The sequence below is a fragment of the Miniopterus natalensis genome, chromosome 13 (assembly GCF_054644295.1).
Source record: "Miniopterus natalensis isolate mMinNat1 chromosome 13, mMinNat1.hap1, whole genome shotgun sequence".
NCBI lineage: Eukaryota > Metazoa > Chordata > Mammalia > Chiroptera > Miniopteridae > Miniopterus > Miniopterus natalensis.
Genome location: NC_142093.1, coordinates 59,036,922 through 59,064,908, shown reverse-complemented (window position 1 = coordinate 59,064,908; position 27,987 = coordinate 59,036,922). Strand labels below are relative to the sequence as shown.

At 53.8% G+C, this 27,987-nt stretch overlaps 1 protein-coding gene across 1 annotated transcript in view; it reads right to left on the bottom strand.

The window, feature by feature from the left end:
- Window positions 1-4,256: 4,256 nt before the first annotated feature.
- Window positions 4,257-27,987, bottom strand: part of LOC148091719 (protein Daple-like) — a 58,276-nt gene continuing 34,545 nt past the window's right edge. Inside the window, 20 exon segments of the mRNA XM_087823780.1 lie at window positions 4,257-4,332; window positions 4,334-4,472; window positions 4,475-4,567; window positions 4,570-4,961; window positions 4,963-5,074; window positions 5,077-5,200; window positions 7,586-7,731; window positions 7,734-7,871; window positions 8,535-8,606; window positions 10,707-10,755; window positions 10,793-10,805; window positions 11,980-11,987; window positions 12,929-13,116; window positions 18,172-18,356; window positions 20,005-20,094; window positions 22,152-22,291; window positions 23,067-23,282; window positions 23,499-23,673; window positions 25,529-25,672; window positions 27,310-27,435. Coding sequence (XP_087679906.1) covers window positions 4,257-4,332; window positions 4,334-4,472; window positions 4,475-4,567; window positions 4,570-4,961; window positions 4,963-5,074; window positions 5,077-5,200; window positions 7,586-7,731; window positions 7,734-7,871; window positions 8,535-8,606; window positions 10,707-10,755; window positions 10,793-10,805; window positions 11,980-11,987; window positions 12,929-13,116; window positions 18,172-18,356; window positions 20,005-20,094; window positions 22,152-22,291; window positions 23,067-23,282; window positions 23,499-23,673; window positions 25,529-25,672; window positions 27,310-27,435 — 2,626 coding nt within the window.

Below are 27,987 nucleotides of genomic sequence, written 5' to 3'. Positions count from 1 at the left end.
GTGTGGTGTGACCCTGGAAGACGACCAACAGGCCCAGCTGGACCATCTCAGCTGATGCTGCAGGAGCAGAGAGAAGCCATCCCCACCAAACCCTGCCCACATCCCAGGCTCATGAGCGGAACAGACGAGTGCTTAGCCACCATCTTCGGAAGCGGCTTGTTATGAGGCAACAGGTAGCTGGGGCACAAGCATTATTTTTCTCCAAAGTCACTTAAGGGCTTATCATGTGCTGCAATCATGCATAAGGTCATTTTATTTTATGTTTATAGCAACTTTGCCAGGTGGGTACAATGATTTCCATTTTTTTCCATGGGCTAGTCAGAGGTAAGGCACCTTGTTTGAGACCAGCCAGGTAGGAAGGATGAAACCTGTTTTCCACTCTGTGCTTCCTGTTATCTGAGTCTTCTCTCCCTGGAGAGTGCACTGTACCCAGAAGGGTCCAGCATGATCAAACATCAAGAACCCCACAGCTGACATTTGGGGGGCACTGCACGGCTTTCAAGGCAAGACTTTTACCTGCATGATCTCATAACCACCCTAGGAAGCAGGCTCCGCCATTATGCCCATTTCCCAGAAGGTGACACTGAGGTTTCAAATGAGGGTAGGTGGTTATCTCAAGTTAATATCTCTAATAAGTGGAAAAGCCAAGATTTGGAAATGGGGTTCACTTTCTTCAACGTGCTTATAAGAGTTGCCTCCTAAGGGGCCCCTACTACTTTGGCATGTGGATGCTGGGGGAGGAGAGGGTGAGTTTGTGGTACTCGGCATCCAGGACCTCTACCTGGAGCCCCTACAGAGAAGCCCTGGAGGCCACTGGAGTTCCCCTGGATAAGCGTGAGGCCTCTCCTGGGGCGTGGAGGTAGGATGGTGAGAAAGAACTGAGATGGGGGAGGCCTGGCAAAGCTCTGTGACCTGGACAGGGGCCTCACCTGGACGTCTTGGTGAATCCCCGCTCTGCGCTGGGCCTCAGACCTCGCCTGGCCTGCGCAAAGCTGTCAGCCGCTGTCTTGGGGCGAGAATGGTGCTGGAGAGCAGCGTAGCCTCGGAACCCAGACTGCCTGGGTTCTCGTCCCAGCCCCGCCACTTGCCAACCTGACTCAGCTCTCGGGACCTCACCTGCCAAGTAGAGCCGCGTGACATCCGCAGAACAGCTCCTCGCCCAGAGGCGGGCTCGGTCAGTGTCGGCTGTTGTTCATATGCCGCCCGCGACGGTGCCCTGACTACGGGGACAGCTGTTGCGGTAGCCTGAATAGTGGCCCTCACAAAGATGTTCAGGTCCTAATCCTGGAGCCTGTGAATATGTTGCCTGACATGGCAAAGGGCCATTGCAGGTGTGATTACGGATCTCAAGATTGGCAGATTGTTCTGGGTTATCCAGGTGGGCCCACTGTCATCACAAAGCTGACAGCAGCAGGCAGGAAAGGGAGAGAATCTGAGACTGAACCAGCCACCGTTGGCGTGGAAGATGGGAGTTGTCAAGTTTTATTGCAATGGCGTATCAGCTCCACTCCAGAAGATGAGCCAAGAAAGGCAGGCAGCTTCTAGAAGCTGGAAAGGCAATGAAATGGATTCTCTCCTAGAGTCTCCATAAAAACTCAGCTGTACCAACACCCCAAGACCCACTTCTAAGCTCCAGAGTTGTAAGATAATAAAACTGGATTGTTTTAAGCCACTAAGTCTGTGGTAATTTGTTCCGAGCACAATGGGGAACTCATAGAGCTGCCAAGACCCAACACAGCTGCATCCTTGCAGGAAGAACCACAGTGAGTCACTCCACAGCAGTTATTGAGTCCGTCATGTCACCCATACTGCTCGCCCTGTGGACACGTAGGAGCGCACTAGACCACGGAACTGAGTGTCCCCTGGGCACAGGCATGGCCAGAGCTGGGACATTCAGGGCAGGAGAGCTCAGGGTGGGCCCATGGGTGGAAAAAGGCCTCCTGGAGAAGCTGGGCCCTGGGCAGGGCTTTAAAGGGTGGAGGGTGTGGGGTTTGGACAGGGAGGAGGAGGGAAGAAAGGCATTGCTGGAAGGGGCCCAGCAGGATCACGTCCACCCTTGTGCTCCAGTCCCTGTGGGAAGCCCCTGCACAGTGAATGGAGTAAGATAGAATGGGTGGTTTTCTTATGGAGCTTACACTCTGCAGTGGAGGCCAATATGCCATTGCAATAAAACTTGACAAGTGTTACAGCAGACATATAGCTTGTTAAGGGGGCATGTCAGGATGGGCTTCCTGGAGGAAGTGGCCCTTCAGTTGATACAAGATAAACTGAGGGTTTGTTCTGTATCACTTTGGGCACCGGTGGTACTTTGCATTCAGTAGGTGCTGACAGGTAGTTTAGCCATACAGTCTGCTATTCTCTGTCCAATTCCTTCTTAATCCATCGTCTTACACTAAGGAGAAAGTCTCATTTGGGGGCTAGTATGTCCTGAGCGCCACGGTAATTCTTGTTAATCTTCCCTTGTAACCCAGAGGCTGTTCTGCAGGCAATTGGTGCTAATTAAAATTTAATAACACTCCTTGGTTTTCTATGTAGTTGTTTTCATTTAAGTACCTTCCTTTTGGGGCAGGGGGTACTGATTTTCCACTCTGGAACAGAATTACCTTTTAAATGTAAGTGAACTTGCCCTGGCCAGGTGCTCAGTTGATTGGCCCATCCTGTACACCAAAAGGTTGAGGGTTCCATCCCCTGTCAGGGTGTGTGTGGGAGGCAACTGATGGATGTTTCTCTCTCACATCGATGTCTCCTTTCTCAAAATCATCAAAAAAACATGTCCTCAGGTGAGGATTATAAATGTGTGTGTGTGTGTGTGTGTGTGTGTGAACTTAAGTGTAATAGAACCATGACTGAGCATGTGTGGAAGAGGGGTTTCCTCTTGCCCTGGAATTGCCCACTGTGTCCAGTTATGGACAAAGAGGCACTAAGCGCCAGCCCCTCAGCAATGGGCCTGATCACTCCTTTAGGGCTTCTACATCCTAATCTCCACCCCCAACACTCACACTCAATAGTGGGAGGGGCAGAGTGGGAACTGACAGAGGGGGAGTAGGGTGGGGTAAGCCCTGAAGGGGGCATGGAGGGAGCTGCCTGGAAGGTGGAACCCAGGAGTGAGCTCACAGGACTTCCAATGAATGTTTGTGGGAGGAAGGAGTGAATGACTGAGCGACTGGCAAGTGTGAGCTCTGGAGAGCTGTTCCAGAGCGGAGAGAACCATGAGAGAGAGGCTGAGAGCTCCAAGGAGTGACTGGCCAGGGGTCAGGTCCTGCAAAAGCCTGCATGGGACACAGCTTGCAGGTGCTGCTGCTCAGTTTGGCTCAAAGCATTCTTGGTGGCAGCTCCTGCTGAGCGGTCGGCTAGGACAGACTGCAGAGCCTCGGGAAAGGGGAAAGGAGGCAGGAGGGGACACTTGTACAGAAGAGGTTTGGTGAAGAAGGAAGGGACATGGAGGCAGCAGCTGGACAAAAAACCATTAGAAGATTGGGCCCGGTGAGGATATTTACATGCCTTCCTCCCACCCTCACCTTTGAGCATCTATTCTGAGACGCCTCCAAGGCCTAAACTCCAGATCGAGCTCTCCCTGGTGGGGGAGCCTTGGAAAAATCCAAAGGATGACTTTAAGCTGAGCTACTACTGTGAAATAAATCCCGTATCAAAATGGTATCTGACTTACAGGAACTTAAACACAGGTCCAGAAAAAATCCGCTCCATGGTGAACAGGAAAACCTCACTTTCACATTCTCTGACCTTGTGGCAAACGGAGCTGTAGATTCCAGGGGCCAGGAGACTGGGGGATGACGCAGGGAGTCCCGAGAGCCCAGATAACCCGACACCCATCAACACTGCCATGGATGAGCAGTGAGGACAACTAGGACTCAATTCCACTCTTTCTCATATTATTACAACCCCACCCTTGTGTCCACCATGAGTAGCTATTTAATACAAACCCCAAAGTGGCCCTAAAATCGACCCCATTTCTTTCCCAGCATTTGAACTCAAAAGGAAAAAAATCTTTATAAAACCAAAACCACCAGGTTTAGTACGTTCAAGAAGAGCACCTTTAGTAAACAGGAAACTGTGTGTCAGGAAGCTGGCCAAATACACATGGGAGCAGGTGAGGCTCCCCGTGGCAAAGTTCAGTGGAACATAACTATAGGGTGTCCCCCCAAAAAGCTTCACAGGTGAGACTCCTGATGGGAGTCCTTTCAGGACACCACGGGCAAATGTAAAGAAGGCTTTCGTCAGAAGGCGGATGGGTGGTTTTAAGGCTCAGGAGCTGCTGGTCCAGGAGAGCGTGGTACACAGCCGTACTCCATACTGTTCCACACTGTATGTTGGCCCACCCGGGACTGGGGACACCGGCCTGGTGCTCTTTGACTTGTTCCCATGACTGAAGTCCTCAGGGACCCAGCTGGCATGGGAAGCCAAGTGGGGAGTCCTGCCCGGGCTCCTGGCAGGGAGCCCCTCCATGGCCCTCTCATGGACCCATCGTGCCAGCTGTAATAGGTAAAGTCCTGGAGCTGGGCGTTGCTGCCACCACCGCCAGTGGCAATGGCTGGGGCTGTGGTGGATGCTGCGGGGGAGCCAGCCTCTCCTCCTTTGGGGGAGCCAACAAGAAGCACCTCATGTTCAGTGGTCGGCTTCAGGGCCCTGGGCCCTGACAGGAGCTAGCAGTCTCTCCCACAAGTGGGGTTCTCTCCTGGGCTAGGGTGTGGGAGCTGGGGGTGTGGGGCTTTGTGGGTGTGGCTGCATGTTCCCTTGTGCCCTGAGGTCTCAGAATCCCTGGATTTTCAGGGGGCTCCAGTTTGCAAGCCTCTGGCCCACTGGCCAGAAGTAGGGTGGCTGAGGCCTGACAGAAGGCCCAGCTCAGTGACACACTCTGGCTGGCAGGCATGTGGGAGGTTGGGGGCACTGTGGCCTGCTGGGGTGTGCCCAGAGACAGGCTCTGGCAGGGTGGGCCTGCCTCAGGGGGCACTGGGTGGGGCCTCGGCCTCAGCAGGTCTCAAGATGGGCTTCACATGCTGCTCCAGTTCCAGGAGCTTCCTCTCGGAGGTGTTGACAACCATCTTGATGGTGGGGCTACAGAGCTGGTGGGCATCCCAGCCCCTTCCCTCCTGGCAGGTGGCCCGGGCTGGCCTCGGATGGTTGGGACATCGGCCTTTCGGAAGAGGTAACATAGCAGGTCATCCCGGCAGCTGAGAGTGTCCTACAGAGAAAAGAGGAAGAACTGAGAGGCTGGAGAAAGGCCAGGAGAGTCCTGGTAGAGGCTCATTCACCCAGGACACCCCTGTGCAGGCCATGTGGCCAGGACTGAAGGTTCTGGCTCCTGCTGGGCCTTTCCACACACACTGCCCATGGTCAGGATGGTGGGGCTGGGGCCACACATGGATCAGGAAGAAAAGCAAGGCAGCCCCCTAACTTCACCAGCAAGAAAACAGACCCAGAGAGGGAGAGGACTTTCCACAGACGCTTCCACTGGATGGGACGGTCAGGGCTGGAGGCCTGAGCACAGCAATGGTTTCCATCTGTTCCTCATTCCCACCAAGCAGAGCCTGGAGGAGCCTGGTGGAGGTGTCTCCTGAGGCAGATGGACACCATGAGAAGAGGAAAGGCAGTGAGTGCATGCAGTTGGGGTTCACCAAGGATGGAGTCAGACTCCAGCCCGCTGGACCCATGTCTGGGAGCGTCTGTCTGTGGGACGGCTCAGCAGCCCAGAACCACCTGCACCTACCAGCAACTCCTGGCCCAGGAAGACATCTGGACACTCAACTTGACAGAGACACAGTCTGCTGTTTTGCGTGCAGGTTGGGAGTCACATATCCCGGGTTTTTGTGCAGTGAGACCTGTGGTCATTAATATCAACAGGTACCATGTATCAGCTGCTTCCCATGTGCCAGGCACTATGCTAGAAGCCACAGGTGTAATCGTAAGAGAATGAAACCATCCCCCCTCCCTCCCCCAAAACCTCATTCAGTTCTCAAAGCACCCTTGCAAGGCTGTACTAGGACAACCTGTAATAGGTAAGGCAACGGAGGTCACAAAGGTCAAGCAGGTCCCACATTGAGAAAGGGACAGATTGAGGACTGGAACCCACAGCTGTCTGACTCTGCAGCCACCTTCCCACCACCCAGCCCCTCTCTGCAGATTTCTAAACCTTTGACACCCAGCTTCATGAGTCTGCCCTCTCTGACCACCCAGGGGGCCCATCTTCTCACACCCCTCCCAGCATCAACACTCACGGAGTGGAGGCCTGGCACGGGCACCATTGTGACTTCCACGTCTTCAGGCCTGTTCAGGGAGGGGAGGGCGACAGGTTAGTGGGGTGAGCACAGTGGGGAGATGGAGGGAGGTGGGGGCGGCTCTCAGGAGAGGAGCATACGTTTCCACAACCGGCTCCTGCAGGGAGGATGCTTTGGTCTCATTTAGGCTGAAAAGGACAAGCCATCATCTGGGCACTTGGCAGGAATGCAGATTCTCAGGGAGCCCCCCTCTGCGCTCCTGACTCAGAAACGGCAGGCCGGCCTGGGTCCAGGCAGCCCAGGGGAGTGTGGCTCAGGCCTGCATGTGGGGGCCACGGCTTCAGACCGTGACCTTCCTGAGGGCAGGGCTTTGGTTTTTCTGCAGCTCCGGGCGCAGAGTGCTTTGTAGACAGAAACAACTGGAGAGCAGAGACCAGGATACATATTTCCTTTCAGGCCGATACAGGACCAGGCACAGGGCGAGTCTATGATAAAACTTGCTGATGAGCCGGTTTACTCTGTTGTTTTGAGAGCAGGCATCCCCCGGGCTGCCTACACATAGGACACGCTCCAGAAATACCGACTGAACAGATACTTTGAATTCGCTGTGTCACTGGGCTCTACTAACGCAGGCCACAGAACTTACAGTGTGGCCAGAGAAAGTCCCACTGTGTGTGTTTAAGGGAATGAGACTGTAAGGCACGCATTTCATCCATGGGGTGACCCAGAAGCGGTGACCCGGCAGCTCCTGGCCAGAGCTGTGTGAGGTGCCCCTGCGGCTGCAGGAAGCTGCCCTGAGCCGGGAGGGTGTCCCCACAGCTGACGGCCGGGGGCGGAGCTGCAGCACAGACCTCAGGGCGCTCGAGCTGCGGCCACCTCTGGCTTGCGCCTTATTTTTGTATGGCCTGTGAGCTAAAAACAGTTTTACATTTTAAATGATTAAAATATTTACTATCTGGCCCTTTACAGAAAAAAATCTGCCACACTCTGCTGGTGAAGGTTCAGAATAGGTAGGTGTTCAGGGCTCTGCCGCACACCTAGTGGGAGATGCTAACTCTCAAGTGGGTGCTGACCACGTCTTCAGGGGAGCTCCGGGGGTGGGCACACACCCTCCCACACCCATGTTGGCAACACAGTTCTGTCACTCACTTCACAGGGGAGGAAACAGTCTCCTGGTCTGGGCTGGCTGACAGCACGCTGTGATCTTCTGGCTAGTGGTTCTGCTCCCCATCTGAGCCAGGCTGCACCACCCCCAGTCCCATCCCTCTCTGTGACTTTGTTGTCAAGGTCCCTACCTCTGGTCCTGGTCCATCTGAGGGAGTGAGGGAGGAGAGTGCTCCCAGGCCTCTCACAGCAGTGGGAGAGCCCTGGTCACTGTCCTCCAGGAACTCCTCCAGGGTGAGCATCTCACTGCTCAGGGAGGTACAGGGCTGCACCCAGGCCTGGGGCTGGGCCGCACCCCTCTTCTGGATGCCCTGCTGGAGGAGAGGTAAGTTCCGGGGTGGCGGTACTCATGGCAGCTGAGGGCAGTGCGTCCTGGGGTGCTGGCATCCCGGGGCAGGGTGGCTGTGTCCCTGCTGCGAGTCAGGTCTTCACTGCTGAAGCTCTTGGATCTGCAGTGGAGCTCATCGGAGGAAACTGGGTCAGGGGAGGGGACACACAGGAACACACTTCAGTCTCCTAATCTCGCTTGCCGGCCTCCAGTGGGCTCTGTGCTGCCTCTGGCTCCCTGAGCACAGAGAGAACCCTGCCTAGGAACCCAGAGCACACTTCTCCCACGCTGGCATTGTGGGCGTCCAGGGCATTCTGGAATTCTCTAGAATTTACACTGGCATTTAAAAACAAAATAACTTGGGATAAAAGTGGAAAGTTCCTTCTAAAGCTTAATTTATCAACAGCTGTAAGTACCATGCTCATTAGCCTGGGACAGTGCAGACCACTTTCTGCACGAATAAACAAACTTTAAACATCAAAAAGGAATCAAAGTCACTCACTGTGTCCTCTGCGCACCATGTACTGGAACTGCTGGCACTGTCCCCATCCCGAAGCTGAAGTGACTCAGACTCAGAGAATGGGTTGCTTTCCCAGGTGCACAGAGCTGGTCAGTGGAGAAGGGATTTGAACCCAAATCTGTTCAAACCCCCAGGCCTGAGCTTGAAGTTGCGTGATGTGGCCCTATGAATGCAAACGCAACATGCTTTGAAAAACCTCACTAATTGTATTTTTTAAATCATACAAACAATATACAGCCAGAACCAAAGATCCAGGTCCGCTGAAAAGCACACAGCAGGCAAGGTGGACTTACCCTCAGGCTAGGAGGGGAACTGTCACTGGTCCAATTCCAGCTGCTCTCTAGGCTACCTGCCCAGGGCACTGAAAGGAAATGACAACACTTAACCTACAGCGCTGATGCCAAGTACAGCCCACACTAAACCATCCAATCCGAAAACAACTAATGACCCTGCCCAAGTTCTGGCAAATGGCCTCAGGAAGGACAGATTTCGAGTTGCTCTCGACTCTCCCAGGAGGAGTCCAGCCTCACCTGAGTGGTGGGTACCACACACAGTGGGCTCTCAGGAACAACAACTTCTATGTGTGTGAGGTCTAGGGCTGTGGCCTCAAACAGTTTTGTTAATACAGAAAATCTCACACAAAACTCCAGTATAGACAAAAGGTCTGCTCTGGGGTTGGGGGTTGGGGGGTGCCCACCATTATTACCGCAAAGAGCTTTCTGGAACACAGGTGGAGACACCCTGCCTAGACCAGGGAAGTGCCGCCTGGTGAGGGCAGGGGCCAGGACATGGCAGGTCATGTGTCCACGTGTGGACAATGTAGCCTGTGCTGTGCGCAGCCCACTTCCCCTCCGTGGTCCATGGGGGCGGGGACAGGGCCCTCAGGAGGAAAGAAGTCTGCACTCTTCTTGGTTTGCTGCTCTTCAGCTCCTCTCTGTCCCACGTTTACATCTGCCTGAGAGGGGAAAGAAATCAACCTTCACAGTGACGATTTGGGAGAACCAGGCTCACCCTCTGCTCCCTCGGGTCAGAGGGTGAGCACCAGCTGCAGGGAGGGGGCACCACCCCTGCCAGGGGCAGGCTGTCCCTTCCAGGCCTGCAGACCTCCCCTCCTGGCCCACTTCTCCAGCACATGCAGAATCAGGGGCCTGCCCCAGGTATCATCAGTGTCTGTCCGGCTGCACACGGACAGCTGGGGGACAGGGACACGCTTCATCATCCCTGCTCACATCTTGTGCAGAGCTGAGCTGCACTGAGAACCGGGGACTCACCAGGAGATGCCCTGCTTCCCAGCCCACCAAGCAGTCTGCTCTGGATTGACCGGGTCCACAGGGCACCCAGGTCCCAAGTGCCGGCGGGCCCTGCAAACAGCAGGCCTCTGGAAAACACCTGTTAGCAACGGCGCGTGGGGCTGAGCCCCAAATACTTGGTTTTCCTGAAGCGCATAGAAGCAGAGCAAGTCCCCTCTTTGAGAAGGGAAAGTTTCAACTAAAAAATCCACCTTTCTCTTTGAAAAGGACGTGTCACTGAAAGGCAACCGTGATACAAATCAACGGGATCCGAAAATGCCTGTTTGTCCGAGCCCTTGCTGCAAAGCCCTCTGCTGCCTTCTCCTTTCCTCAGCTGATGAAGCATGAACCTGGCTGCTCGGGAAGCTCACAAGAGGGGAGGCGACTCCTCCGTCCTGTTACCCTCCACCCAGGGCCAGGAGGGAGGGCTCCGTGGTGTCCAGCAGTTTCACCAGAGCCTGCCCTTGCCGGAAGCTGTAAGTGTCTATGTCTGAGTGATCAGTGCCAGCACCATTCATCGCTTCAGGCAATGGAGAGGGCAGGAGATGACGCTCGCTCCTACGCTTACTGTTGATCACTCCAGAAGCTGAGTCCAGTGTGAACTCTCTGAGGCTTTGTTTTAATTAAAAATTTAGCTTCCCACCCTTCTAGGAGTTTGTTTTTCAGAAATTGCAAAAACCCAAAGCAACTTAATTTTTGAGAAGGCTGGTCTAATTCACCATTTCCCTTCTGCAGAAATTGACAACATGCCGAAATCAGATGGCAAGTGTTTCTAACAATTTCTGAGATTGAATTTACAACTTGGAGCTACTCTAGGCAACTAAACTCCAGGTGAGGATAGCGTGACCTCCATGCAATCAGTGGTCTCTGCATGGGTCACATGGCCTTTCTTCAAGCAAGGGCAGCCAGAGCCTTAGAAGTAGGGCACTTGGTAGGTAGTGACTTCCCCATCACTGGAGGTTTGTAAGCAGAAGCTGCATGCTTAGGCCCATAGGAGGGCAGGGAAGGAGTGTTGAGGAACTGTGGGTCCCCTATTCCCACTTCAGCATAACAGCTCCACTTCCACCTATTTTGTGTGTGGACTTCCACAGAGAACAGCTTGAAGGACAAATCCTATTGACAGAAACAGGTCTGAGAACCCAGGCTGAAGGGCACATGCACCAACTACTCACTGTGCTGCCTGTGGCTGGTGAACTTGAGCTCCAGGGACCACTCACAGAGCTGCCATCTGAATTCTAGCCTATGGTGAAAATAAGGCTGAGTCAGGGGACCTGGACCACCCATGGGGAAACTGCGGTCCTTTGTCAGAGGCCACCTCTGACTCCTGCCCAGCACCTGAGTGGTGGCTGTGTCCAGTGCCTGGAAGAGGGAGACGTGTGGATCCTTAGGACCTGCCTGTGCTCTTGTCTGTACTCTCCCTCCCCCATTGCTCCTGCTGGGACAGCCTTGCTCTCTGCCTGTGCAATGACTGGGACAGCAAATGGAAGCAGTGTCTGGCCTGAGGATAAAGCACCAGAAGGAGCTGATACTTAGTACCCTGGGAGCCCCACCAACCGGGAGGGGGGCTACACCTAAAGCAGAGGCTGTGAAAGCAAAGCTCTCCTGGGGCCTTGTTCTCTTCAGGTGGCTGGAGGAAGCAGAAGGAAAGAATCCACCACCTGAGGGAGGATGCTGGGTCCCTAGAGAGGGAGCCCTGCACCAGCAGCTCCTAACCAGAAACAGACGGAACCCATAGGCCACCAGGCACTGCTCTTTCCCTGGGAAGGACTACACTGCCCTGTGCTGACAGCAGCCCCAGATTTCCTCCAAAATGACACCGGGGTCTCCCCCATTTTGCAGACAGTTCTGCATCCACCTGAGCATGAGAACCATGCTGCCAGGGAATCACAGTGGGCAGCACTTTGTTTGCAGTGTGACAGCCCCTCGGACAGGCTCTGCAGGCATATGAACAAGTGTGGGCTCTGGCTCAGGGTGGGATCCCAGTGGAGACAGCCCCTGGGCGAGCCTGGAGGGCCAGGCCTGGAGTCCCACAAGCCGCTGCAAGTCTGAGGGGAGGTCAAGCTGTGCAAGTCAGCTCCTGCTCCAGCCAGGCAGGGTTTCTGAACCACAGAGCCTGGGAGACTGGGGCAGACTACTGACTGCTGACAGTGGACACCTGAGCATGGCTGCCCAGCCATACATGGCACAGTTTCCTTGACACCCAACAGTAAGGGACTGCCATTCTCAGTGTCTGGTCAGGAGCGCAGGAGGACTGTCTGGCTGCCTGTGCTCACCCAACTCTTCTTCTCCCAGGGGTGCTTCTGATTTGTAAACAGCAGGGACCAGGTCCTGGAGCTAACCTAGGCTTGCCTTGGGGGCAGGGGCCCTATCTTTTCTTGGCTTGTCAAACCAGGGTTCTGCAGGCCATGCTTCCAAGAGTCCAGTGGGTGGTATCATTATGAAAACGAATATCCCTTCATGTTCTCATCAGTTTCTAACACCCCAGGGGCAATCATTTTCAGCTCTTCCTGCTGTCTTCAGATATTTTCATCTCTAAGTTATAAGCAGAGTGTCTCTTTCAGTTTTAAGCTTTATTTTTCCCGTTCTGTTTGCATATTTTAAGTGCTTTTCCCCGACTGTTCCATTTAATAACATCCAGGTGGAGTTCTGGGAGCATCAGGACAGCGCTGCTCTGCAGTGTCCTGCTCCAGGCATCTTAAAGCTTTTGTCTCTGACCATGACTCTGTCACCTCTCACACTAGTTTCTCTCTGGTGTTGCAGGTCCTCCTCAGGTGCCTGGGGTCTCTGAACCTTCATGGGCTTCACCTGGCAAGATGGGACTAGACTGTTCTGCTGGGAATTTCTCCACCTACTCAGGTGACTTGAGGAGCATTTGACTATCACATCCTGAGGTGTGAACATGCATGGCTATGGCATCCTGGGAGACGTTCAAGTTGTAAACCCTTCCCTGAGTCCCCCCATTTTTCAGTTTAGGACACCTGCCCTCCACTCTATCAACCGACCTCCAGTTCAGAGATGCTGCTAGGTCTCTTCCCTGGAGAATAAACCTCCAGTGCTGCGTGAGTTTAGCCCAAACTCTGGCTCACCTCCGTTCTGGAGCTCCTTGGTGCCACCAATTCCTGCACGGCGGAGGTGGGTTCTAGGCTTTCCCACTAGGGGCTGAAGACTGGGCCTCCAGATGGTGATGTTATCTGTGCAAAGTCACACAGCTGCAGGCAGAGCTGAGGTCAGGACCTGTGTCTGTGTGACACCAAATCTGTCCACAGCTTAGCCCATCTGCTGACCACCCTTCAGTCTGAGAGACCCCTCCCGCCTCTGAGAGCTGGGGTCTCCAGGAATGACCTTGGGCCCCAGATGCTCATGCATCTTGCTTCTGGAGGGACCTGTGACTCACCTGGGGTGTCGCCTGGTCCCAGGAGATGGGGGTGGAGCTGGAAGGGGTAGTAGTCATGGCTGAGGAGGAGCAGGTCTGGGAGCCCAGCTCTGATGGCCGGGGCTTCATGGTGGGGGTAGCCAAGGCCTCCGTGCGGTGAAGGCTGCCTCTGTGCAGGGCCACTGGCTTCGGTATTAGGTCCCTGGGGCCTGGGGCAGAGAAAGACAGTGAGAAATGGGGTCGCAAGATCCCATGCCGAGGCGGGGCTGTCACCCCGAGTCCTGACAGCAGAGGCAGCAGGGCACACGGACCGCAGGGAGAACAGCTGGGCTGCGCCTCGTGGGCTGTGGTCTGCACAGGAGGCTCAGGCTGCAGGCCTGTGCTGGGGTCCCCGGGAGGCCGGCCTCGGCTCCAAGGATAGATCCCACTGTGAGCCCCGAGCAGCTGGGAGAAAATAAAGGACAAACTCAAGAGGCTCAACAAAACATTGAAAAATCCAACACATTAACTATTGGGCACACCTGCTGTGTACCTGTGTGTCACTCGAATCCCTGGATTAAAAGGACCTTGACAGGTAGGTGTCTGCTCAGGACCATGGTCAAGGCCCTCAAGGCCCAGAATGTGCACCCTGCCAATAGGCATCCGTCACGATCTGAGAGAGGAGTTTGTTGCCACCCAGTAACTTGTCTGAGGCGTCTCCATCTGTGCATGGTGACACCGATGTCTCCATCTCTGCATGGTGACACCGCCTGCAAAAATGACATTTACCTTGTAGTTGTGCTTTTCTGTCATTTCTGAATTTCCTACTGTGAACACATACTCTCCTCAAAGTTAAATAAAACCCTATTTTAAAAAAACATTGAGGTATAAAACAAAAAGATCTTCACTACCCAATATCAGGAAAGGGGACAGGCTCTCCAAGTACAAGTCATAAGTTTCTGCAGGTGAAGTTCCTGGGAGCATCAGGACAGCGCTTTTTGCACAGTGCCCTGTTCCACGCAGCCCATGGGCTGTGGACCCAGAGCCACGCCAAGGTCAGGTTCCTGCCCCTCCCCACCCTCTCCCAGGGACCTGTCCCCGCCCCTCAGCCACTCAGTGTCTGGACTCACTGGGAAGTCTCAAGCACCCAAGTCTCACAACTTGAAATCAGGGGAAAGTTTGGATTTTGAAAGATAACCTTGGTGGGAAGCAAGGCAAGTCTGGTGGAGTGAGTCAGACAGGCGTCCACTGGGTGAAGGTGACACGAGGAGCAGAGGAGAGGCGGAGATGGGCAGAGGCAGCGATGGCAGAGAAACCGCGCACTTCCCACAGCTGCTGGGAGACAGGCGGACAGACAGGTGGACGGAGGACAGGACGCAGGAGCCCAGGAGTCAGAGCAGGTGCGTGAGGCCAAGTCAGCGCCACTCGACTGACTTCAACATGGTGTAAGTCATAAAATAAATTTAAGTGGCAGCGAAGAATCGATTGGAGGGAAAATATGTGAGTAATCACAGAGGTGATACAGACATGCCAGAAATCGCGAGATGGCACAAGGATGGTGACAGGAAACACTGCAGGAGCTAGTGGCCCCTGTGGACCGTGTCCCGGCCCTGACGGTGACCACGTGCTGATGCTCTGTCTGTCCATTGCAGCTCTAACACCTGCATCCAAGATGTCAGGGGACCTCAACAGGGTCATACAGTCACACTCCGGGCTGATCAGTTCTGCATTGCACACGGCCGGGCAGGACATACAAGCCTGCCGGTGGGAGAGAGGGTCAGCACCTGGCCAGGGGAGTGACTGAGCATGGACATCCCGGCCCGAGGACCTGTGGGTGATGTCCCGAGGCTCCCCTAGCATTGTGTTGCGCTGGAGCACGATCCAGAGGGTGACAGCTCATCTTCTTTGAAATCGGAGTCCACACTGGCTGCTCTCAGCTTGGCTGGGAATTGGGGCCAGGAGGAGGGGTCCACTCTGTGTCATCTGGCCTTTAGGTACTGATGTGTCGGGTTTTTTGAATTTCAGAAATGAAGGAGGGGACATGAGAAGACACTGGTAGAGGGAAATATTGGAAACCTCCAGTGTCTGAGGAAGGGAGAGGCTATTTAGAGGAGGCTGGTAGGACAGAAGCCGACCAGAACCGCAGGCGTCTAGAGAAAGCCGGGCGGGCCGCTGGAGGCTTGTCTTTGTCCTTGGGTTTGCCTCTCAGAAAGGGACTCTTTTTGCGCCTTGTTCCTACATTGCCATCCCCTGGATAAGCCAAGAGAGGAAGGAAAAAACACACAAAACGGCAAATAAATGAAATGAATAACAGCAAATGCCACTACATTAGCTAAGTGCGCAGGGAAATCGGAATCCTGTCCAGCCCAAGAGAGAAGGAAACGCCGCCCAGGGCAGAGCCAGAGCCAGGGCCCGGGGCCACTGCTGCCCGGGCTCCGTTCAGTTAGTTCACCGGCGTCCCGGAGCCTGTGCTTCACTGAGCAGCGAGGAGAACTCCATGTTCCCCGCGGAGCCGACCCGTTAGGCTATTTCCAGTCCCAATGTGCTGAATTACTGAATGAGAACGCATATAAATTTAGGACCTGACTTTTCCTTCTCATTTGTTTTAATGACAGACTCCCAGACAATTCAGCTCACACACAACTGGCTCCTGCTCCTGGTACAGACCTTGGAACACTTTGTGATATGTTCCTGGCCTGCTGCAATGAGAGAGTCCACCTGAACCTTTCTCTAAGAATTCTTTTTTTTTTTTTTAATCCTTACCTGAGGAAATTTTGTTCTATTGATTTCTAGAGAGAGTGGAAGGGAAGGAGGAGAAGAGTGGAAGGGAAGGAGGAGAAGAGGGGAGGGAAGGAGGGGAGGGGAGGGGAGGGGGGAGGGGAGGGGAGGGGAGGGGAGGGGAGGGGAGGGGAGGGGAGGGGAGGGGAGGGGAGGGGAGGGGAGGGGAGGGGAGGGGAGGGGAGGGGAGGGGAGGGGAGGGGAGGGGAGGAGAGGAGAGGGGAGGAGAGGAGAGGGGAGGAGAGGGGAGGAGAGGAGAGGAGAGGAGAGGAGAGGAGAGAGGAGAGGAGAGGAGAGGAGAGGAACATCAATGTGAGAGAGACACATCAATTGGGTGCTTCCGGCAAGCACCTTGCCCAGGGACAGAAAACCTGCAATGGTGCATGTGAACTTGACTGGGAATTGAACCCACGATCCTTTGGTCCAAGGGCCCGCACTCTAACCACTGAGCCAAACCTGCCAGAGCCACTAATAATTCTTGTACATTTAAAATAACCTCTCATGGCAAGATGAATTTGAAAATGATGAAAATACCTCCTTCTTATACCAAAACACCCTCAACATTTAGACCCCTACGCATCCTCTAATCCAAACCTACACTTTATGACCTTTAAATCAGTCTTATCAGAGCAGACACTTGGTCTAACTTCCTGAACCTGGTCTCACTTTCTGAACATGCCCTATACATTCAGATAACTGATTTATCCCATTTCTGATTTAGGATTAAAGTCCATGGTGGAACCTCTTGTTTCTTTCTCCACAGCACCTGTGGTGGCCACAGCTCACACCACAGGATAAGGGACAGACTTCAATGCTGGTGCCCAGGTCTGTTCAGCATCTTCAGGGACCAAAGCAGCTTTAGCTGCAGGCACTGCCCACAGTGGTTAAGAGTTCAGGCTCCGTAATCTGTCAGACCCATGTTCGGACCCCGGCTCCAGCACATATTCTCTGGGCAAGTGCTTAACCTTGTCAAGAAGGGGACAGTAAGCGTGCCTGCCTCACAGGGCAGTTAGGACTGGAAAATAGATACAGCGCATAAACGAGCTAAAGGGGTGCTGAGCCCAGAGAAAACACCCATTCCATGGCTGCCGTTACTAATGTTTACCACTAACCTGCTCACTCATGGATCCAAACAACAGTTTGGCTCAGTCAAGCATTTTTTTCTCTGAAAGTTTTGCTAGCTCAACTAGGCTGCTTTAGTTCACTAGCTCACCTTAGACAATACACAAGTTGAGGCGATAAACATAAAAAAAATTAAGTAGCCAGCATGAAAACCTGAGGCCACAGAACCAGTCTAGATAAAACTAATGCTAGTAAGCTTCAACCTGCAGTGAGTGTTTTAACCAGTTCATCTCCTGTAAAGACCGGGAATGCAAGCATTAGTCCCCAAACTGTGTGTTTGTGTGCATGCTTCACTTTTGCATTTTGAGTGACACACCAGGACTTGAAGTGGTGAATGTCATCTAGCAAGGCGTGTGCACATGTCACACTCAAGAGGCGGCTTATCATCAGCCTTTGGGCTGCAACGTCGGCCCCTGAAAGTGCACTAGTCTGAGGCATGGGCCTGGTCTTCAGAAAGTCCTAGTGTCCTTCACAACATTTAAATTTCTCAGGGTGCACGTTTGGCAGGTTTATAGGTAAATTATCTATAAAATGATATTTAAAAGCAAATTTCAAAATTAAACCATGTTTAAGGCAATGGCTTTGTTTAATCGATGGTAAGATGCACATTGTTTCCCTAAGCCTTAGCCTCTCTGAAATCAGGACTTAGCTTCGAACATGTCCTGCAGTCACTGTCGGCAAGGTGGCAATTCTGACAAAACAGTCGCTGCCACGACCAACTTATTTTCTTCTCATGTGCGCACAATTGCACAGCTTCTAACTGACAGCTTCTTAGATCTGGTGAAATACACCCAGCACATTTCAGAACCTCTGGCAGACTCCGGATGACACCCTCAATGACAAGGTGCCTGCACCCCATGGTGTCAGGACCAGAAGACAGATCAGGTGGGAGAAGAAAACCCAACCTGCTCTTCACTGTGACGACAAGGTCAGAGCCACACACGGCCTTGCTGAAGACCTTGCGTATGTCCATTACGTGTTAAATGCATCGGGATCTCCCTTCAGAAACGCTTATTCTAGGCCTGGCAGACACGAGGAAACCCAAAAACACACACTATGGAGCCTGTCTCTGCGGTAACTTGTGGGCACCAGCTCTGGGTACTCACGTCCCTACCACAGTGCACACCGTGCATGAGGCTTCTCATGCTAAAGTGACTACCTTGCTCTGGGACCGAACTGCCACAACACTGTGGTGGGTTTGTGTTTCCTACTTGGTTGTTAACATACCTAAGGAGCCAGATGTGCCTGCATGGAGCACACCCCCTTCAGGCTCCTATGCACACGTGTGCACCCCCAGCACGCTATCCCGTTGGTTCTACCCTGCCCAGGAGGGAGGCCTGGCACCCCCCCTTCACTTCACCTGCAGCCGGGTCAGCCCCTCCTACCTTTTCTTGCGGGCCCGCTGGGGGGGTCTTGCTCTTCTGCCCAGTGTGAGCACGATGGGGTGGCCTCGAGGGGCTCCTGCGGACACGCAGCACTGTCTGGGGGGGGCTTTGGTCCTTCTCTGGAACGCTTTTTCTTTGGCTTGATGAACTTGACAAAAGCTTTGGCTTTTGTCCAGCGGGTTTTCCTAGTTAGATGTAGATTTTTAGGTCACAGCCAACCCTGGCCACCCCTCCAATGGTCACTGGGTGCCCTACAGTGAGCTGGGATTTCCATCACCCGCCTGGGAAGTTGGCTGTTAATTAGGGGTTCAGAATGAGGGCCCTCTTTGCCATCACCACAATGATCGTATCTGGGGCTCAGAGGTAGAACCTAATATGCCGTTAATGAGCACAGACCCAGGATGGGGAGAAGCGTTCATCGTGGCAGAAACCCACGCTAGCCTCTCGGGAGACAGAACCTCAAACACAGCCCCCAGCTCTTGGCTGCCTGTGCCGAGTACAGGACCTGGTTCTGCGCTAATCTAACCCATGTTTGCTCCAAGTTCCCAGCAAAATGCCACTTTCAGGAAGAGCCAGGGACCTTCTCGTTTGCTGCCATGGTTAATAATAAGTGAAATAGGCTGGGATACACTGCCCATTCCCGGCACTGAGGAATCTGGGTGGGGGAAGAGGCAGGGCAGATTGGGCCGTTTGAATTGAAAACAGTGCCCCTTGCCCATCCAGCGTGGCTCAGTGCTTAGAGCATCGGCCTGTGCGCCAATGGGTAGTGGGTTCAATTCCCAGTCAAGGGCATGTACCTGGGTTGCAGGTTCAATACCGGGCCCTAGTCAGGGTGCATGGGAAGCAACCAATGGATGTGTCTTTCTCACATCGATGTTTCTCTCCCTCTCTCTCTCCTTCTCACTCTGCCTCCCTCCTTCCCTCCCTTCCACTCTCTCTAAATATCAATGAAAAAAAATCCTCGGGTGAGGATTAAAAATAAATAAAATAAATAAAAACAGTGAATTTAAGGGTAATACATTGCAGCTGACTGGAAATGGAGGTCCTCTGACCTAACAGAACAACCCCATCTGGGTTTGAATCCTGGCTCTGCATGAAACAGCACTGTGTGCACACAAATCACTCTATTTCCTCATCGGTGCCTCGATTCCTGTCAACAGAGGGGTCAGGAAGAGGCTCTGAAATTCTGTGGTTCTATGACTTCCACAGAGAGGCCTTGCAGGACTCACGGGGATCGGACTTCAAAGTTGGGCTGGGGCAGGACCGTCTGAAGGACCAGCTCCTGGGGCTCAGGCCCAGGACCAGGGGAAGCCCTGCTGGACAGGGACCGAGCCAGCCCACAACCAGCCTACTGTTCTCTGGAGAAAGGAAGTGTTTGTGGATATCCCTGGGGTCCCATGAATCCAGAAGAATTTAGGTTCAAGGCCAGGAGGTTCCTGTGCCTGAAGATCATGTGTGCTGGTTCAGGTGTCTGACCCAAGCTTCCTTCCCAAAACAGAAACATGGTTTTCTATGTCCTGAAATCTTGAGACAAAACCTGACACTCCTGCTTTAATGGCTCTAAAACCAGAGACCCCTTTCCCCCTTACACAGGCTCATGGCCAGCTGGCATTTGCCATACCCTGTAGGATAGCCATGAGTATGGAGGGTGGAACTGAAAGAAACCCTAAATCCTGTCTGTGCTGGAAGGGACCTGCACACAGGTGACCTGTCATACAGTGGAAGACACGGGCCCACCCACTGGCCACCGCTCCAGGTGGCTACAGTGTCCCCTCCTCGTGAGAGAGCAAGTCCTCTCTTCTGTTTAAGTCACTGGAACTTAAGTCAACTCACTGCTTTGGAGCCGGATCAGAGAACTGATGCGGAGCCATGAATTTATCTTCTACGTTTTCCTTTTGTCTCTCTAAGGCATCTATTTCGTCTCTGTAAATAGAGGACAAAGAAAAAACAATCTGGCTTTTAAAATAAAACACATGAATTGACCCATCAGTCCAGCCTGGGACCTGGCCCAGAAGAGCCCGTAGTTTTCTGGGGTTCAGGCATCATGGTGCGCATGACCATCACGGTCGCAGAGGTGGGGATGTGTGAATGGAAGCATCAGACATGGTCCAGGAACCCTAACACCTGGAGGAGACCTACTGGAGCACCTAGGACCAGGCTGTATGTCATCTTAGGAGAGCAAACCCCGGATCACCTGAAACTTCAAGCTTGGAAACCCCGAGGACTCTCAGGCCAAGTCAATTCAGGAAATTGTGCACTCAGGGGCAGATACAGGGCTAAGCTGGCATTTGCAGGTGCAGACTTGCAAGACCTTCCATGGTGGGGAGGGGTCTGCCCTCAGTCAGTTAGATGGGCATCAAGGTTACAAAAGTCAGCTTAGCAAAGTCAGACCTCTGACCTCGACCCATTCCAATGTTGGTTTCTGATAACACTCCCACGGAAGCAAACTCAGAGCCTCTCTGGGGCCAGACAGAGGAGGAGAGGAGCAAAGCGGGCCTGGAAGGACCAGGCAGAGTGGCTGGGCTGCCCTGGCTGAGCGCTCAGTGCTGCGTGGGACTGAACTCAGCCCCTGCAAAGGAGCGCTGCTCCCAAGGAGGCGGAACTTCTGGTCATTTTCCCAAAGGATCCAGAAACCCAGGGTGTGAAGCAAAATCTCTTAATATCTAAATGCTGGAAATCAGTTCACATTTTCAAAAACACAGAAAGGACAAAAGAGGGCACCCTGCTCATGAGGAGAGGGCACCTGGCCTTCCTGAGGCAGATGGCCTGCTTTTGTTCTACCCTGTCCCCAAGTGGAGCACGTGGTGATATCCATACAATGCATCCCAGGGGGCTGCTGGCTCCTGTCCTACTCCTGCCTCTTGCAGCTGGTGTGGCCTTGGCAGCTCAGACCCCTGGTTTCCTCGCCTGAAAATGAGTCCTCTGGACCAAGGCAGCTGCTCAGGCTGCTCCGGTCATGAAGCTGCCACAGTCCTGCCTAAACCAAAGGCGTTCCCAGGAGTTCACTGTGGGTGAGCACCCTTGAAAGGTGGTAGCTCGCAAACCACAGGGCCCCTGACCATCGACCCTGCTCTGCTCCCAGCGCCCTTGGCTCCACATCTGCTATTCTCGTCTGTGTTATTCTGCTCCCACCGCCATGCTGCTTGGCCTTATGCTAGAACGTTTTCCTGTCTGGGTTTGACGGCCTGCCCCCTGCCCCCCTGCCAGCTGCACAAACTCATGGAGGGCAGACACCGCAGCCCTCCCAGGGCTGGGGAACAGTCTGCTCAGAGAGGGCTCAGGAAGCCCTGGCCTCCTGCAGATACCCTCTAATGCAAAACCGTCGCCAGATCATCCCCTTGGGTACCAGGTTCCCTCATGAGTGCCCCCCCACTGGCTAGCCTTCCCCCATCCATGTCAGCAGCAGCACCCAACTCCCACCACCACACTTCCTTCTACGCCCCCATGGAGCCCCTCAACACGTCAGGTGTGTATGTAGCTCTGCTCACATCCCATCTCCCATTCTGGTTCCTGGCGACCAGGTAATTGGTCCTGTGCACCTTGTAGGGCCTCCGGCAAACCCAGGACCCTGTAGATATTGGCACAGGGAGGACAGTCACAACGCACCACAACCCATTCCCCAGCCCATGAAGAAAAAGCGGACATAGGAAGGGCTCAGCCTTCGACCTGAATTCCTTCCCTGGGGGCCTCTCTTTGCTGCTGTCCTATTTTTTAAAGTGAACTTCATTCCAAAAGCAGATCACAAAGCATCTGGCAGAGGGCAGTGTCTTTGAAAAGCAAAGGCCAATCACCCCACTTGCAGAAACCTAGGGCCATCCCAGGGAAAACGAGAGGAGGATGCCGTGGTAGGATGGTCTGTCCCCTCACCCTTGGGATGTGATGCGCCCCAGGGGTTCTCTGCCCTGAATGTCAGGGTCTAGGCTGGAGCTGGAAACCAGGACCCCTCTGTGAAAAGGTCCCAGCCCACCCAAACCCCTTACATGTACTGCTGCTCCTCATGGTACTGAAGTTGATTATCCAACTTCTGCTCCAGAAGCCTCAGGTTCTGGTCCATCATCTGGATCTTTTCCGAGAGGTAGTGATTTTCTTCCTCCAAGTCCCCCTTGAGATCAAACAGCATCTAAAACACAGATCGACAATGTCTCAAACGCCATGCTCCCCATGACTTATGCTGGGAATCTACTTCCAAAGTGGAAGAGAGCCACGTGCACAAAGATGGCCATTTCGGTATTTTCTATGCCAGTCAGAATGACTAATGCGGTCAATGATCTGGGGACGGCCAAGCCTTCTGTCACTGCACCATCCAATCAGGCAGCCGCTGGCCACGCGTGGAGGCCGAGCTCTGAAAATGCAGCCAGTCTGAGCTGAGATGTGCCATTAGGCAAAATATACAACAGATTCTGAGGACTTAACAATTTTAAAAAATAATGTTACATATCTCATCAATATGCTGGTGGCTGGTGTGGTCCACTTGGACGAGGACTGTCCCACGCGCCAAGAGGTCTCAGTTTGATTCCCAAGTCAGGGCACATGCCTGCATTGCAGGCTGGATCCCCAGTAGGGGGACGTGCAGAACTGAGTGAGAGGACCCGGGTGAGCACTGAGCAAAGTGCTCAGCTGGAAGACAGACATGAAGCAGTACTGGGCTGTCTCCATGCACTGCCCGACCCTGCAAAGAGCCACGGCCTGATGAAAGGTGTTTCCTAACACATCCCTGCCAGTCATGGAGTTCGTCCCTTCAAATACTCCTCGCTTCCCCTCGGCCTCTGTGTGACATTCACACAGTCTCTGAGCACAGACCCCAATGAGGGCCCATTCCCACCTGGCCGAGACCAAGGCTGTCAGCCCAGGGAACTCAGCCCGGCGTCCCGAGGCCCACCAGCCCTGGGCCTCACCTCGCATTGTTTGCGGGCCTTGGTGAGCGATGTTTCCGTGTCCTGGTGCTGCTCCTTCAGCTCGTGGTACCGGGCCTGCCAGCGGTCCACCTCCAGCTCTGAGCTGTCCAGGGAGGCTTGCAGCTCTGTGCTGTGGGCACGCAGTTCCTCCTGCTCCCTCCTCTGCTCTTCATACTGGGCCTGCCAGCGGTCCACCTCCAGCTTGGAGCTGTCCAGGGAGGCTTGCAGCTCTGTGCTGTGGGCCTGCAGTTTCTCCTGCTCCCTCCTCTGCTCTTCATACCGGGCCTGCCAGCGGTCCACCACCAGCTTGGAGCTGTCCAGGGAGGCTTGCAGGTCCTTGTTGTGGGCGCTCAGCTCCTCCTGCTCCCTCCTCTGCTCTTCATACTGAGCCTGCCAGCGGTCCACCTCCAGCTTGGAGCTGTCCAGGGAGGCTTGCAGCTCCATGTTATGGGCGCGCAGCTCCTCCTGTTCCTCCTTCAGCTCCTGGTAGTGGGCCTTCCAGTGCTTCGACTCCAGCTGGGAGCTCTCCAGTGAGGTTTGCAGCTCCTTGTTGTGGCTCTGCAGCTCCTCAAGCTCCTTCTTCAGCTGCTGGTGCTGGATATCAACCCTGGGGATGGAGAGACACAGGGCCAAGGGCTGAGGAGCACTCCCAGGCTCTGTCCCAGCTGTACAACCTTACTCAAAACCACAACCTCTCTGGGCCTCAGTTTTTCTCATGTGTAAATGAAGGTTGAACAAAATCAGCAATTTTCAAACTCTCTGTTGGGGTTCTATAAGGCTGTCCCTGGTGTCCCACTGTTGGCTTGGGGGACAGGACAGGCAGGCTCGGACACCACTTCAACACAGCGTCATTATTAGCACTCTTTATACTTAAGGCGTTGGCATCCCTGCCTACCCGGATAAAGGGTTCTTCTATTAAAACACTTTTAAAAAACACTGAGCCAGAACAATTTTGCTCTAAAACTATTCCTATGCCCAGCTCTTCTCCCCAATTCCAAGTCCCTTTCTAATTTCAAATCCTGAGATAAATGAAAGATGAGATTCTGGGTACTATGTAAACCCAGTGAAATTATGGTCATCATCATAATTACCCCACTGGGTTTCCTGGGGGAAGATTTATACCAGAAACTCCAATTACCAGAGGCTCATGGACTCAGTTTGAACACAGATGTGTCCAGTTTGGCCTACACAGTTGTTGTTTTTAATTAATTGGTTTATTAAGATTTAAAAATTTTTAAGTTTCAAATCAACATTCAGATGTCTAGCTTCTTGGGGAAAAAAAAGCATAAACAAAAGCCCTTGGCCAGCCTCCCATTTGATGCCTTCATATGGTGTGTGCTCTCCACGAGGGTCTGGTCTGTCGCTGACACTTCTCCCCCACATCCTGGACCTGCCTGGCCACCAGAGGCACCTGAGTTTGCAGCCCTTCAGGACATTCTAAAACAAGGCTGTGGGGAGGACGGCTTCCTACAGTCATGACTCTGGATTGAGACAAGACCTGGACTCGAAACCTGACTGTGTCAACTAGGAGCACTGACCTTGAACAAGTGACTTAATCTCACTGAGCTGTTTCTTCACCTGTTCAAGAGCTCAGTCAATTCCCATGATTCCCAGTATAATGTTCTATCATCACCGTGAACACAGAATCAGTGTCCACTGAACTTGTTCCCCATGTCCCTGTAAGTCTCAGGGCACACTTGTGTCAACTGAACAAGACATAAAGATGCCTGTGTAACATACTCACAGCAACAGCACTGTGACTCCTGCCTGCAGGAGCCTTATCTACCACTCGTGTCCTCCCTGTGAGGCCCGGTGCAGCACTGCACATGGGAGCGCTAGGCAGCACTCAGCACTCCATTTGGGGGCCATTTCAAACAGCAAAATTGCCACCCAAAAGCACAAAATGAGAAAATCATGGCACTAACTGGGCCATGAGCAGGACGCTCATTTGCAGTGTGAGCACTGGCACAAGGCAGGAGTCAAAGGCCTTGTCGGCCTCAGCTGCAAATGTGCGCATCAGTCAACACCAGTGTCCTGCACTCTGGGCACATCCATGAAAGGCCACAGGTGCCAGTCTGGGGGTTACAAGGACATTTCAGCCAGTAGGTGATTCATACACAGGGATTTCGTGAATGAGGACTGGCTCGCCCTCTCTCCCTCATGGGCCCGATCGCTGGAGTTAGAGGCTGAGGGTGCCCGGGCCCGATGCCATCATCATCATCACCAGTGTGGGAGGTGAGGCTGTCCAAGCCCAGACAGGGCACCATCCCAGGTGTCCCTAGTCCTTCCATCCCAGCCACCAGCTGGCGTCCCCTTTTACCTTCTTACCATCCAGCAGTTGACAGGGTTGGTAAAAATATACCATCACCAGAGGACTTTCTGGAGCTTTGCTCAGCGGGTGCTGAGTGAGTTGGTCTGAATGAAACCCTGGCAGACGCCGCTGTGTGGGGCGGGGCAGTTACCTGTCCAGCTCTTCCCGCAGGATCCGGTTCTCATCTGTGACGTTGTCGTTGACCCTCTGCTCCAGCTGCAGAGCCTCCCGCTCAGCGCTCAGCAGCTTCTCCAGCTGCCCCAGCGCCGCCCCATGTCTCACCATGTCTTGATGCCTGTGGAGGGAACACACCAACTAGGAACAGACACCCCAGAAGACTGCAGAGCCTCCCAAAAGCAGCTTCTCTCTGCAGCGCTGAGGGGGATGCGGATGGGCTGGGAGTGGGCCTGGGCAGCTGAGAAATGGGAGAATGGCAGTTGGGACAGCCTGGGGCCAGCTCTGGGGGATCTCCTCCAGCTGCGGAGCTGAGCTCTCCTCCTCCCAACTGAGGTGTCTCAGTGGTCCCTTCTAGTCCCTGTCACAGCACCCTCCCTCTGCTAGTCTGCTGAGAACACCACGACTGACCGGAGGCTTGCCTGGTGGGGCCCAAGCAGCTGCCAGGGGCGAGTTGCACATACACATGCACACAGACACATCCTGCTCCTCAAGGCACTGCCAATCCAGCCCTTAACCTCCCCCATAACTTCCCCCTCAGTTTGGGGCTTTTATTTTCTTCCTGCCTCAATCTTCATTACAGAACAGTGCCTCTGGAGGGCAGTAGAGCACAAGAGGGAGGCCCTGACCAGCCCTTGGCCAATCCTCTAGTGTCCAGGGACAGCCTGACCCTCCTGCCCGCTGGAACCTCTCATGTCCAGGGAACCTCTTGTGTCCAGGGATGGCTCAGGAAGCTCTCCCCCAGGCTGACCTTCCTGCCTGCTGGAACCCTCCAAGTCCAGGGATGGCTTGGGAGCTCCCCACTTCCAAGGTGCTGACTGAGTCGTCTGCAGCCCTCCACCCAACCCCTATCAGCTGTCCTTGTACCATCTGCCTGGAGCCAACACTTGTGGAGACTCAAACTCGGAAACCAGCTCAGGCGGCTGTTTCAAGACAAATGTGCATATGGCCTTTAGCCACGGGCAGAGGCTGCCCCGAGTGGGAGGTGAAAAGTGGGGGTGGGCTCTGCCTGGCTTGCAGGGTGGTGATCTTTCTCATTCAGGCTAACGATTCTGGAAAAACTCATCCCCATTTGACAAAGAGGGCCATGGACCATTAGGGTCCCGACCCCTGCCTCCCAGTTGTGTCTTGGACAAGCACACTGGTCAAGCATATTCCAACCATTAGTAATTGCCCTGCTGCAGGGAAGACACTGAGTGAGTCTTGCTCCCATTGAATCCCTAGTACGGGGTCTGACATCAGCCAGCGTGTGCTGGGGAACGAGTGAGTGTCCGTGTTGTGTCAAATGGAATGAATGCAGAGCCATCATCCTTGTCTTCCAGGCACCTGCACCACAAACCTGTAGCCCGGCTGCAGACATACCAAGGGGTCTCTAGCTATCTTTCCAACCAGCGAAACCTACAGAGTAGCACAGTAGGTCCGCATGTTTTATGGAGCAAGAAGCTACAGGAAAAACAGCAATGAACTCCTCCTTCAGAGCCAGTCAGATTCCACCTGCACAAACCGTCCCAGTCTGAACAGACATTAGGAACACATCATGACACTTACAAATATAACATTAGGTACATCATGACACTGTTATAAATATAACAGGACATTAGGTATATCATGACACTGTTATAAATATGACAGGACCTTAAGGATGAGGCCTGTAAGCACCTGGTGAGGGGTGGGCACCACACCAGTTTCCCAGCTGGGTGCATTCCCGCCACATCTAGACACAGGACCCACATCCAGTAGATGCTCACTAAGCATCACGTGAACACAGTATGGGTGCGGGAGGAGGAGGAGATGGAGATGCCAAGAGGCTCATGACGCTCATTTTGGCTGGAAGGAGCAGGCCTAATAGGAGCAGACATGCCAGCACCCCCGAAGGATGGAGACCTGGGTGGAAAAGGGGGTGGAAGGTCCCAAAGAGAGTCAACAGGAAGTGCTAGGTAAGTGAATAAATGAGTGTCATCACCCCCAGGCTCACGACATCATCAGATGCCCTCACCAGGCTTGGCTGGCTTAGCGGCCTCCCTGGATCCCTGCGAGGGAAACTCCTGCCCTTCAGCTGCTCCCACTAAAGACCCAGCATCTGCTTCGCGTCTTGTGAGGCAGAGTCACAGGAAACACCGTCAGCAGGGACGTCTCACAAGCACAATGTGTGGACGACAGCTCCTTCCTGCACTGCTCCAGGTGTCTGAGGGGATCCCCCCTCTCCCGCCTTTGAGTCCCATGCACATCCACCTCTCCCAGGCTCTGGGTCCTGCTGCACCTTCCCGGGGCCTGGCGCAATCAGGATCTGCCCGGCAGGAGCTCGGGTCATGTTGGCGGACTGCATGCACACAAAGCCCCCATTTGTCAGGAGCACAAAGTTAAGATTTATGCATTTCAACATACATCAGTTTTACCCCAAAGAAAAGGTGCATGGAGGTAGAGAGGAGGTCACAA